The sequence below is a fragment of the Balaenoptera musculus genome, chromosome 10, assembly GCF_009873245.2.
Source record: "Balaenoptera musculus isolate JJ_BM4_2016_0621 chromosome 10, mBalMus1.pri.v3, whole genome shotgun sequence".
Lineage (NCBI taxonomy): Eukaryota > Metazoa > Chordata > Mammalia > Artiodactyla > Balaenopteridae > Balaenoptera > Balaenoptera musculus.
In genome coordinates this window covers 52,540,287-52,554,016 of record NC_045794.1, presented here as the reverse complement: position 1 = coordinate 52,554,016, position 13,730 = coordinate 52,540,287, and the positions used below count along the sequence as shown (strand labels likewise).

Sequence of the window (13,730 nt, the reverse complement as noted above, 5' to 3'; positions counted from 1 at the left end):
TGAAATTGGTGTATCTTTGCAGTTGCAAGCAATGCTATTGCTGAAATAAGCATCCACTAAAATTAAATTCCGTGGGTGGTCTATAGAAGCTACTTTGGAAAGTGTGGTAGGGGATAATAATTTAGAGACTCCATAACCAAGTATTTATTTATACTTCCACCATTCCAGTATCAACTTGAATCATTTAACTCTGCGGTTACTCTTGATTTACTGGAATTAAACCATTTATTTAACAAATAATTAAGTAGCCTGGATATGCAAAGTTTTATGCCCCTGCATGGGGTGCGGATGTGGGTTACAAAAATTCTGCCATGACGTATTCTCTCAAGATGTTTCTAGCTTCTAATGTATTAAAACTATCAGTTACTCATCTAAGTTCCATTATTTGGGGAATTTAGAATCCAGACTAAATTTTTTAAAAAATTATTGGACAGAAACTGCTTAATTTTAGATTTGCGGCTGCTTATACTTTACCATGTAAATTTATTTAAAGCTGCACAGTTTTCACAAACCTTACTTTATACTTATATCTTTATATCTTTTTAAACTATTTTTTAATTGAAGTAGAGTTAATTTACAATGTTGTGTTAGTTTCAGGTGTACGGCAAAGTGATTCAGTTATATATATATATATATATACATATATATATATATATATATATATATACACACACACATCTGTTCTTTTTCAGAGTTTTTTCCATTGTAGGTTATTAATACAAGATATTGACAATAGTTCCTTGTGCTATATCGTAGGTCCTTGTTGTTTATCTATTTTATATATAGTAGTGTGTATATGTTAATCTCAAACTCCTAATTTATCTCCCCCCACCACTATCCCCTTTGGTTAAGCATGAGTTTGTTTTCTATGTCTGTGAATCTGTTTCTGTTTTGTAAATAAGTTCATTTGTATCAGGTTTTTAGATTCCACATATAAGTGATATCATATGATATTCGTCTTTGTCTGACTTATTTCACTTAATATAATAATCTCTAGGTCCATCCATGTTGCTGCAAATGGCATTATTTCATTCTTTTTTATGGCTGACTAATATTCCATTGTATATATGTGCCACATCTTCTTTATCCATTCATCTCTCAGTGGACATTTAGGTTGCTTCCATGTCTTGGCTATTGTAAATAGTGCTGCTGTGAACATTGGGGTGTGTGTATCTTTTCTAATTATAGTTCTGTCCAGATATATGCCCAGGAGCGGGATAGCAGGATCATGCGGTAACTCTATTATTAGTTTTTTGAGGAACCTCCATACTGTTTTCCATAGTGGCTGCACCAATTTACATTCCCACCAACAGTGTAGGAGGGTTCCCTTTTCTCCACACCCTCTCCAGCATTTATTGTTTGTAGATTTTGTGACGATGGCCATTCTGACAGGTGTGAGGTGATACCTCACTGAAGTTTTGATTTGCGTTTCTCTAGTAATTAATGATATTGAGCATTTTTCATGTGCCTTTTGGCCATCTGTATGTCTTCTTTGGAGTAATGTCTAGATCTTATGCCCATTTTTTTATTGGGTTGTTTGTTCTCTTTTTATATTAAGCTGTATGAGCTGTTTGTTCTTTATATCTTTTATAGCATCTTTGTGTGATTATTTCATTTGGTACAGTAGTGCTATGAGCTAGAAAGGGTTGATGTTATTCTCACTATTTTACAGATGAGAAAAATGAGATGGAATGTTTAAGTAACTTGCTTATGGTTATACAGCAAGTCCATGCTGGAACTTTACAAAACTTTATTTCCACTTGGTACTCTGGATGGTTTCTGCACTTTTCTTTGATAACGTAATGTGTTAGGTCACTTATCCATGTATAAGACCCATTGAAGACATGTCTCTGAGTGAAAATTTATGCAATTCTTATTGAATTGATGACCATGTTTCGAAAAAAGTATTATTCATTTATAAGAAGAGCAGCTTTGTGGACTGCCTCAGAAGTACAGGATAAAACTTGTACATTATTTTTATACGCTGTCTTTAAATAATTTCAAAGTCTGTGAACTGGAATAACATGTGCATTGATTTTCTGATGCATGTTTATACAAACAAGATAAATTTACATGAATTATAGTTAAAAAAATTTTGCCTATTATGTTTCCCAATTTATTCTATCCATTCTAATTCACTAAGAAAAATCTAAGTTATTTCTGTCTACATCTGAAAAATTAACTAAAGAAGTAGGATTGTAGTTTAGGAAATACAAGGCAAGATTGCTCTTTCTCCACTTTTCTTCCCCCAAAACACACATATATATATACACAAATACTCATATACCCAGTTTCAACTATCCAGGGATTTTATGTGTAGTTATTGCTTCAATTTTTCTATATGTGGGTATATAGTTCTTATTTAGAGGAATGCAGTTATAATTACCTTTGCATACTGTTAAACTTTGAATCATGCCTTACTATAGTTTTCCAGTTTCTCAAAATGGAGTTGTTCTTTCCTTCATTTTATGCTATGTTTTTATACTATTTATGTTTTTCTTTTCTTTCTTTTTTCTGATGGTTTAATGAGTCAGGCACTAACAATGTTTTTCGCTCCCTATCTTTGCCAGTAGCTCCAGGAAGTACTTTTCTTTCAATCTAGCTGTTGTCTCGCCCTGAGCTTTCAGATGAAATGAAGACAGAAAAGTACCTCCCTACGTTACAGATTCTTTTTCTATAAATCACTGTATGTGGGGACAAGACAGGAAGGTCAATGGAATGAGAGAAGTCAATTTTGTATACTCTTCAAAATAATATATGAGTTATTTAGATATAACAAAAGCTTAAGTCACTACTCAGAAATCTAGTTCATTTCATAATGGTTTCATTGTACTGGAAAGCTTACTTTTTTATGGATTTAAAATGAGGTGAAGGGCAATTCAGCTCTTTTAAATTCAAGTTAAATGTACTTTGCTAAAGGTTAAGAAACATTTGCTAGAATTATGAGCAATTTCCAGCTAGTGTTCCATAAAAAGAAAGCTTGAAGTTAAGTTCATGTTACTCTCCCTAGTAGAATTCCATAGTGACTGGAATGGTTTATGAGTAACTATCATATGGATAGGGAAAGAGTTGGAAAAATAGGATTTGAATAGAAAGTAAGGATGGAAAACTCCATCTCTCCTTCCCCCTTCTCCTCCCCCTCCCTGCTTTCACATCTGCCCACCTCCAACACACACACACACACACACACACACACACACACACACACACACAAAAACACTGTACCAGAAGGGGAAAAGCTTATGTTGAAAGTCTCCTTTAGTGGTAAATGGAACAGTATAGTTGAGTAAATTGTGTGTGGCATTGAACTGGAATTTCTTCAGTGAAAAGGCTTATGTTCTTAAAGAGCTGAAAAAGGGCTTAAATTTTCTAGTAGCCTGGAATAAAACTGCACAGGAGGCGCATGTGAAATGCAGCATGTGTGAATAGTTTTGCAGCAGAGTCCCATTTGAAATGTAGCAGCACAGCTGGAGCAGTGACTCATCACACTAACATCTACTGTTAACAGTCAGACTCTCTCTAGTAAAGCCTGCACTTTCTCACATTATAAGGAGCTTCTTAGGCTGTTGTGATAGTATGATACGTTCCCCAAACTTGGTCAGGCCCACTTGAACTTAACATTGTTGAATACCTGCCATATACTAGGCATTTTTCTGCATTTAGTTCTTACACCTGTTTGGTTTTATTTTCCCCATTTTATAGGTGATGAATTCGAGGTCACACATCTGGGCTAATATTCAACTGGTTCCACCAGTTGCTTTTAGCCTGTGCTCGTTTTGATTGTTTGATAAAAATGAAGATACAAAGAAATTTCAAGGTAGAAGGAAAGACATTGAAGATAGCTCATGTCAGGTGGCCTCAATTTTCTCAGAAAAGTAGGGAGAGAATTCAAAAAAAAAGTGGTAAAAATTTGGAACACAGCTACTTGAGAAAATGTAATGGGGGGTTAATAGTGAAAATAAAATGGCATTCCAATTTTAATAACTAGAATCCAGCCCATGAATCCAGCTGCTGCCCTACTTTACAGATGTTGCATGGCCTGATGGCTTCCTGAATACTGGCTACATCTTCCTGTCAGGATTCCAAGGGACTTCCCCAAGGGTAACAACCAGCCTGAAGCTGAGTTCTTCTTAATGATCTACCATGATGGATCTATTCACTTTTGGTTCAGCCCTCCCTAGACTGGAATGGTCTTCAATTTTCAACTTAAATATTTACTATGACAAAGGCAAATTTTTTAAGGAATTGAGGTGTGTGTGCCTGTGTGTCTGTGTGTCTGTGTGTGTGTATGTGTGTTCCATTTGTTCCAATTATGCTGAGTAAAATAACCAGATTCGAGTGACCAAAACAAAATATTAAAACTTTATTTTCTTATAATTATTTAACTTTATTCTTTCCTAAAAGTTTGAGTGTTACCATTTTAAATCCATTTGTACACTGTCTGTATGTTCTTCACAAGACAATTATCCTCTCAGTTTCTTCATCTATAAAACGTGTTGTTGTGAAGATTAAAGGAGTTCATATATATAAAGCACTTAGAACCATGCCTGGCAAGAGGTAAGTGTTATGTAAGTATTAGCTCTTGATGATGATGATGATGATGATGATGATGATGATGATGATGATTATTATTACCATTATTATTATCATCACCATCATTAGTGAACCTGTGTAAAATGAGCTATTAATTCAGTGCAAGGCCTTATTAGTACATGTATAGAAAATAAAAACCATCCTATGTGGTTCTTGAAAGTCTTAAAATTATCAGGAGCTGATTACACATGGATAACGTTGAGGTTTATCAGCTAACAAGGAAAAAAGTTCCCACTGAAGCTGTAAAAGCCCGATTTCCTTCTCTTTTCAGCTCCAGAAATCTATCTTGTGAACTGTTACGGCTTAATTCCCATTTTCATCATGCTTTTGTCTTATTCAAAGTCTCTCCACAACCTGTCTCACAACGTTCAGACATGCATCTGATCAACAAACAAATATTTAGTGATTATTACATGCCAGGGACTAGAGGTATAAATACGACTAAGGCATGGCCTTGCAACTGTGGAGTTTACTTGCTAGTGGACAAACAGGCACATAAACAGATAATTACAGAACAAAGCAGGAAATGCAATGACAGAAGTGCATACAAGGTGCTATGGGAACAGAGATGAAGGACACTAGAGTTCAACCCAGAAGTTTCAGATAGGGCTTCCTGGAGGAAAGGATGCCAAGGCTTAAAGAATTTCAAGCAGAAACTTAAGTGTTTTCTCTGGGATCCCAGGGCTTCCTTATTTGGTCCTTTTTAACCCTCCAGCCATTTCTCCATTCCTCCCAACATACCTTACCTCCCCACTCCTACTGGACCAGTCTCATAATTATGTCCTTGAAAAATCCAGTTTTGATCCTATCTCTAATTCCTCGTCTCATATGGCATTCTCTATCAGATATTCTCTGCCTGGAAAAGTGTGTTCTCATCTCCTCCATGAAAACAGGCCCTACTTTGATGCAGTCATATACCTTCCTATTACTCATGAAAGCATATCAAACAGTCATATTCAGATAGACATTAATGTTATTTTTCCACACTTTGTAATTGTTTATTGTGTTTTTCTTATCACTCCAACAAAACTATAAGCACCTTAAGGAAAAAAATAGTTCATAAGTTTATTTTGTTTCACAACACCTGGCAAAGGGTCAGCCAAAGCAAAGTACAAGATGTCAAAAATACTTACTGAATTAAATTATTTCACCAATGCCTTTTCTGGTTTATCTGATGTTCAACAAATTCATTTCATGAAAGTTTAGAAGTGCAAATAACCAGAGGAGAGAACATTCTTACTTCTGTCAGTTAATTTACTAATTGAAAGTCAGTAGTATTATATGAGAAATAAACTAGCTTGGTAGAAGTTGTGAATGTGAAGAAAATGTGAACCATGGAATAAATTACACATTTGGTTTATAAAACAGCCTGTGAATAAGGTTCTTGTACTTGGTAAGCAGTAAAAAAGCAGTATATTGTTGAGAGGCAGTGTATTTAGGGTAGAGTACAAGTTTGAATGGCCTTTTTTGTAAGGAAGTATTATATATACATATATATATCAGTCAAGTAAATGACGAGAATTATACATATATGTGAATGCTGCACGCATGCACACACACACACACAGAGTGTCAATAAGATAACAGAAATGGCAGTTGGGAAAACAACCTTTTCATAGCGCTAATGATGGGCATTTTTAAACTCAGCACTTCCTTCTTATTTCTTTTTATTTCTTATCTGTTTCCCTCCCACTGTTATTTCTCACATTGTTCCTCTGTGTAGTCTTTTCCGCCTCACTCCCTCCTCTCTAACAAACAAACACTCCACACACTTTCTCATTCACACTCACACACACGCACCTCAATTGTTTCCTACACTTTGTGTTCAAAGTACGAAACCAGCTACCTCCAGAGGGTGTCTGATAGTGCTGCCATTAATACACTAGACTACTGAGTGGTTTTCAAACTTTTGCTCACGAAACCCTAAAAGAATTTTGAAAAAAAACAGAGAGACTCTGTGCCAGTTACCAATTTATTTATTGCCTCTCACCTCTAAATCCATCTTCCTTGCCTGCTCTGCTAAAATGGATCTGGGACCTTTAAATATTTTTTTCTTTGTCAGCTAACATGATATTAAACCTTGTCAGTAGAGGGCACAGGAGAAGGATTGCAGGAGCAAGAGGTTCTTCCTTCCCGGTTTCAGTATGCTTTCTCAACAGGCTCCTGCAGCGCCCGCGGCTTTGCAAGCATCTGGCTCACGCGGTGCATGCAGAGTCTCTATTTGCAGGCCCTGGCAACGTGGGCGGCTTCCCCAGCACCCAACTCCTCAGCATACGCAGCCTCTCCAGCCCCCAGCCCTTTTCACTGCTTCTCAGGTGACAGGCTCCCGTGGCTTCTCTGGAGCGAGGGGCAGCCTCCAGGGCACAGGAGTGAGCTGCACGTGGCGGCCAGCAGCCTCCCCGGCACTTCCCTCAGGTAGTTTTGCAGTGGAGCGCTCCCAGTGAGACACCTCCCAGCAAAGAGCTTTCCCCAGCACCCCTGAGGTGAGGTTTCTAGCAAATTCCAGAAGGCAGATTTCCAGAAAGTTACAACCTCATGGCCCCAGTGACTCCTGTGCCATCAGCCCCAGAAAGGCTGGGCAGCGGGGGGAGGGGGGGGGGGAGCGGGTTGCAGGGAAAGCTCTTCCTTGGGCTCTATCTCAGCCCTAGGGGCCATGATAGCTTCCTATATTTGTTATCTTTGTATTCTTTAGAATTTCTATTTACTTCTTACTAGCCAATCCCTCATCACCATAATCCTCTGTCACACATAGTAATTCTCTACATTAAACTTTCCTGTTCAAATTACTGTGTGGCTTCTGTATCCATATTGGGTGCTGACTGATACACACTTCCTCATTCATTTTAAAGTGACAGCTAAAATTTCTTATCAAAAATTTAAATAATTGAAAAAAGATAAATTATCTGGTGTTCTGCATATAGACATGTTTAAAATATATTTCTGTCAAAATCTTAGAGTGACATATCTAGATCAGTTAATGAGCGGGAGAAGTCCACCATATAACAAATTTGCAAAGGCAGTCCTCACTGTCCTATCAAGTAAATCAGACTTATTTCCTGTACACACACACACACACACACACACACACACACACACACACAAGACTTTCATTTAAAATTTTTGAATAAATATGTTGATACATGTTTTCATGACACACATCTCACTCAAGACTGGTAGAAAATGGATAGACGGACAACAGATGGAGAGACAGATAAGCAGACAGCCGGCAGGCAGACTGAGCCTTTCCAAGAGTAGTTTCAATACTTTTTTACCAGTTCAATATTTCTCAGTTTTGTTTTGTTTTTTTGGCCTTGCTTTCATGGGTCTCTCCTTCAGAAGTAATGCCTTCCTGAACTGTCCTTTTGCTTGATGCCTTAAAGATTTTATCCTGTGACAACAAGTCATAGTAAAATTTGGGATGGGTGGAAGGTATGACATCTTTTGTGAAGTGGGAGAAGGGCGACTATGACAGAGGAGATTGGAAGGAAGACGTGGCCGACTACAGACTCTCTCACACAGACAGCAGTTTCAGGAAAGTGTATTGTATAGCGGTTGAGGACCAGAAATTGCTTCCCTCAAAACTGTCCATTGCCCTGTGGCCCCATGCCCTGTGGCCACCCAGGGTACAAGTTCTCCCGTATGAAGAAAGCAGCACCAGACAAAGAATACTGTATTCTACAATTAAGGCCAAAGCAGGGATATCGTTCCCCCTAGAACTGACAAGAAACCAAGTATGGAGAAGCACACTTTTTAAAAAAAATATAGAATAAAAATATTAAACTATATTCCTTAAAAAACTTAGAAAACAAAAGCTTTCCTTACAAGAATGTTAACGTTTCCTGTAGAGTCAATATCACATCAAATATGAAATCCTGAACCCCACCAGCACCTATGTTTGGATAAGGGTCTTGCTTTTACTATTTGTGACTCAAGATGTCACATGGGTTAAATCCTTCATTTACAGTGGTTCTGTTTCTTATTTAAAACAGTAAGTTTTCCTTAGATCCACTACTTTACTGAATCACATAATAGGGAAAGAAATGAAGAATCTTAAACAAAAAGCAAAGGAGATGTGGCCAATTTTTACCATTTGGGATATTAACAAGTTTAACATGGCTCAGCAACTATCTTAAGTGTTATATCAACTATTATGACACAAACTAAAGGTGTTGAAATATAAAGACGTGTGTTTTCTGAGAGGAAATGGGTGACAATTTGAAGGGCTGGTTTTTTTAACAGAAAGAATAAATACGTAAGAATTCAGAACAGATTCTCAACCAACACTAATGTGCAATAAGGTTTATGCAAGTTAAGAAAGGTTTTAAACTTAAAAAATTTTTTTTTCAAGGAAACTACTGTTTCCTGTTATTTCTGGGAAATCTGTAAATGCTAGTGTTTTCAAAAGGAAACATTTGTGGAGAGATATTAAGTATGTTTTACTTGCTACACATATCAGATTCTTGTTTGTTCATTTCCCCTAAGAAGTCTGTAATTCTGTTTTAAATAGATGACATTTACTCTCAATTAAGGTTTCTGTCTTTTTATTCCCCCAAATCAGCATCCCTATGGGAAGTACAGGGCTTCTAGGATTTTCTCCACCTACATAAATAAATTTTTAGTAAAGAGCTTTCTTTCTTGAATAAGATCCATAATCTCCAGAATACACTGTCTGAATTAACTATTCTGTTGAAAAAGTCTATGTACTGGCCTGTTTTATAGTAAACTATTGGGATCTTTAAAATAAAGATTCTGGATTAATGCAAAACTCAGAGTATGTAATTTACTTATATATGTATAAATATCTATTATATTTCCCATTTTACTTTCAATACAGCTATTGCCCTTCATTGCAGAAGTATGAATAATCAACTTGGTGGATATTATTCAATCTGAAGGATGCACATAGAGAACTTCCATCATGGTCAAATAAATAAATTTAGGGCCATCACTTGATGACAGAAAAATCAATAAATACATAGACATTTCTATGTTCACCAAAATCTCTTTTATAGCTCTGCTAAGCACCATGGTTACTAAGATGAACAAGTTAACGTTAGGTATTTTAAAGATCCAAATAACGAGAAATCAGCCAGTCTACCAAACTGGTAGTTTATCATGAAAGTCAATAATTACTTTTGTTTTGTGGGGGGGAAAATAGAAAAATTAGAAATAAGAAAATTTAGTAATGGAAAGATTCTAATGTGAACAGACAATACCAAGTTTGTTGCCATATGTGATTTGTCCATATCCATAGGTTTTTAACATACTTACTTGAACAATGGAGTTCCACAAACAACACATTTATATATTCCAGGATCTTTGTGATGTGTATATTCTCCTTCGAAGGCGCTGATGCACAATAAACAGAGCATAAAAAATTAATTAAACAAGTTAGCATTATTTCTTATAGAACATATTTGCTTAAAATACATTTTTCTAAGAAAACTTTCAAGGGCTTTTTGTCCTAAAATGAGAACAGACCAAACATATGGAAATCTGAACATTACTAATACATTTCAAATCTGTATAATAAAATGTGCATATAACAACTCCAAACTAGTGCGGGTTAAATTTTTTTTAAAATCAGGCCATCTAGTTATGTAACGCTTAGAAAACTTTTTTTTCCAATTTAAAAAAAAAAAAAAGCCTGTAGTTCAGATTCACAGAAAACAACATTATTACATAAGATTTCTGCTACTCTACAGTGTCCAAGAGTATATACCAGAAAATGCAGAAGGGTCCAACACTTCCAGTGGAAGGAGTCTTATTTTTCGGTTTGAAAAGGAATATTGCAGCTTTAAGGGAATATTTTTCTAAGTTAACAATCTTAAAGGCTAGGAGGTCATTCAGCTAATACAAATCAGCTGTGCTAGCCCAACAAAAAGTCTGTGCTCTGCAGCTTGTTTTTATTATCCTTTCACCCTCTTTATGAGGTCCAATTTTTTTATAAACAGAATTTTTAAGAATGACCTAATCTCTAGTTGTTTGTGTGCATTAAATCATTTTGCTAGTCATGTACACAACAGGACGGGTAGACGTCTTGGACCAAGACCGAAGTCCATCGCTAACTCGTTGTGCGGTAAAGGTGGACATTGTCAGAGATTCAGCATTTGGTAAATTCAGTAAACAGTATATACTGTGACAGGAAGACAGTGTTGCCTATTAACAAAGACCCCACGTGTGGTAAAGAGCTCTTTCAGTTCATGAATGAAAACAAGAAGTTACATCATTAATAAATTTGGATCAGAGGTAAGTTACAGCCTTATGCCAAGCTCCATGGTATAAATTAGACAACAAAATGGTTGGACTTTGGCAAGTTACCTTTGAGCTGGAATCAGCTGAGAGAGACTTTATTCACTAAAAACAGTCTTGGAAGTGAACAAACTCTTTTTTCAGGACTTAGGGCAAACTTCCAAGGACCAAAGCCATGTGAGGGCAGTTATTGAAAATTTTTGACATTCCAACCACAAATGAGCCAATAAATACTTTCTCCACATGTGCTTCAAAAAGAAATTGGAGTGGGGTAGAAAGGAACTAAATTATGCTACCTTCTTTTTGCAGCCAAAACGTCTATACTTACAATGGCCACCTTCAAATTTTCAGTATCCTGGCAAAGTGCCATGTCCCTCATGGTTTTGCTTACTCTGATGTCTTCCCAAAAAATGTACCTAAATCGCTATTACTTCCACACATTTTGTAGTAAACTAGAAACAGGCCCTTAACAAAAGCCTTGTGACTTTACAAAAGATAGAGTGTTCATTAAATGGGGGAAAGAATAAATAAAACTTAGTCTTAACCTAAGCAATACCATTTTCAACCTTTTCAAGGATACTAATTTGTAGACTTTAGCAAATAAATATAGAATCCTTTAAATTAAATGGCAAGGAAGAGGATTCAAAGGTGGGGAGGGGGGGATAAGGAGGATGAAGAAAACTAGCTCTTGCTTAATGGCGTTTTCGTAAGCTCGCCTTACCTTTCGGTCCCTTTCTCCTGAGTGACATGGTACTGCTGGGGTGTTAGCCGCTTCCTCAGTTCCTGCTGGGAAAAGACCACCTTACAGCTCTTTTTATCCCTACATGACCCTGGAAAGAGAGAGGATGTGGGAGAAGGAGGACTTTTAGCTTGAATCCTAAATAACTGCTTTGGCTGGCCGTCACAGCACAGCTTCTGCAGTCACTTGCCAATGACCAGGCCAGTCCCTAACACACTAGACAAACTTACCTGAACTGCAGCTGGCTATTTCTTTCAGTTTAAAAAGAATGGTATTCAAGATTCAGGTGATTCCACTGGAGCACTGACAATGTGCTACAGCCAAAGCTGCTGGCATGAGACAGTAAAAACCCATTGAACATTCACAAGGTAGGAATACATCCTTTACGTCTCCCAGTACCTTGAATTTCTTTTTTTTCAAATGAATTCAAAAAGCATAACTCTATTATAAGCATTATGCTGTATATAATAGGATGGGCATATTATATTAAACAATAACTCTTCATTCGTTTAGTAGAATAGCCTGAAACCTTCCTCATTCAATTTCCAACCTGGGTGATTTAAATACTATCCTATTTGTTTATTGAACCCTAAAGATGTATCTTTCCACAGCTAGGAATTGCTATTCTCTGTGATTCTGTCAGAGGCTTCACTAGGTTCTGAAGAGTCCTTAAAAACAAATATCTCTTGCAAGACTGTATATTACCATGTTTAAACGGGCAGCAAGAGACTTTTAATAGACTGCAGGAGAAGGCATTTACACTAATGCAGATTCAAGAAGTTCCAAAGAAAGAGTGAGAAAAATAGGGAGGGAGGAAAGACAAAGAAAAGCAAAAGTGAATGTGATTTTATTTAGAGACCTACATTTTTCTTTTTATAAAGTATACTTAGAAAGACTTCACTGGCTAAATGTATTTGAATGGTAAAATAATTTTAATTAGATTCTAATAACAATGTTAGCTTTTATTTCAACTTATACAGACCGCAATAAAACGTCCAGACAATACCTGCTTATATGGGGTATTTTGTCTTACCTGAACAAATGACTGAAAAGAAACACAGTCAGCCCTCTGTATCCACAGGTTCCACATCTATGGATTCAACCAAACACGATGGAAAACATTCTCCCCCCAAAATTCCAGAAAGTTCCAAAAAGCAAACCTTGAATTTGCCATGCTAAGGCAACTATTTACATAGCATTTGCATTGTGTGAGGTATTATAAGTAATCTAGAGATGATTTAAAGTATAAGGGAGGATGTGCATAGGTTACATGTAAATACTACGCCACTTTATATAAGGGCCCTGAGCATCCTCAGATTTTGGTATCTGCGGGGGGTCAGGAACCAATCCCCCATGAGTACCAAGGGATGATCAATAACTCCAGACACGGCAACCCTTACTCACTGCAGTAAAATTGCTTTTCTTTGCTTTTCCATCACAGTGCGAAAGAGGCACGCAGATGTCACCACATGCAAAAATTTCCTACCATGTTACGAAATTACTGAAAGAAAGCTTGCTTAGTTCCCCAAATACTAAACTCAATTTGTTTTGAAACATAAAAGAAATATGATTTAGGAATAGAAATGCTTTCTACTTCTTTTACTTTTAAAGTACCTAATGTCATCGTATATGAGATCACTGAAATTAAAACAGGAGAAACTTAACTAACCACTGACTCTGATTGTGGGATTGAAGAAGGATATCAGCTTCCAGAACCAGGGCCACCAAGATAGAGTGGTTGATTCTCTATGAGAAAATATGGAGGCAGCAAAAGAGCAAACCAGAGCCGAACAGCAAAACACACCTTTGAGTAGACCTGTGGGTTGTCAAATAGCACCTCTTCTGACCTTCCACAAAGAATGTTGGCCCTGCTCTGGCCTGAAAAGATCCACAGGAACAGCTGGCAAATCACACTAATGGCATGTTGGTCTCTCATCTCACTGAACCCCATATTACACTAGGCTTTATGCAAATACCTACTACTTACATTTTTAATATTTTCTAAGAGATAGAAATGTTTCCCTGAGAAATGTTTGTCCTGTCAGAACAAGCCTCTCCACAACTTGAATGCAGAACTGGCTGTGATAGGTGAGTCTCTGCTCAATTTGCTATAGATGTCTTAAAAAGTAACTTTTTGTTTTTATTG

General features: G+C 36.7%; 1 protein-coding gene across 2 annotated transcripts in view; it reads right to left on the bottom strand.

Annotated features, from left to right (window-relative positions):
- MSRB3 (methionine sulfoxide reductase B3) overlaps positions 1–13,730 on the bottom strand; it is a 158,307-nt gene that overhangs the window by 99,662 nt on the left and 44,915 nt on the right. For both annotated transcript variants that reach the window (XM_036865904.1, XM_036865905.1), the window contains 2 exons: positions 11,567–11,675; positions 9,865–9,942 (listed from right to left, as the gene is read on the bottom strand). In XM_036865904.1, the coding sequence (XP_036721799.1) occupies positions 9,865–9,942; positions 11,567–11,675 (187 nt within the window). The remainder of the gene's footprint in view (positions 1–9,864; positions 9,943–11,566; positions 11,676–13,730) is intronic.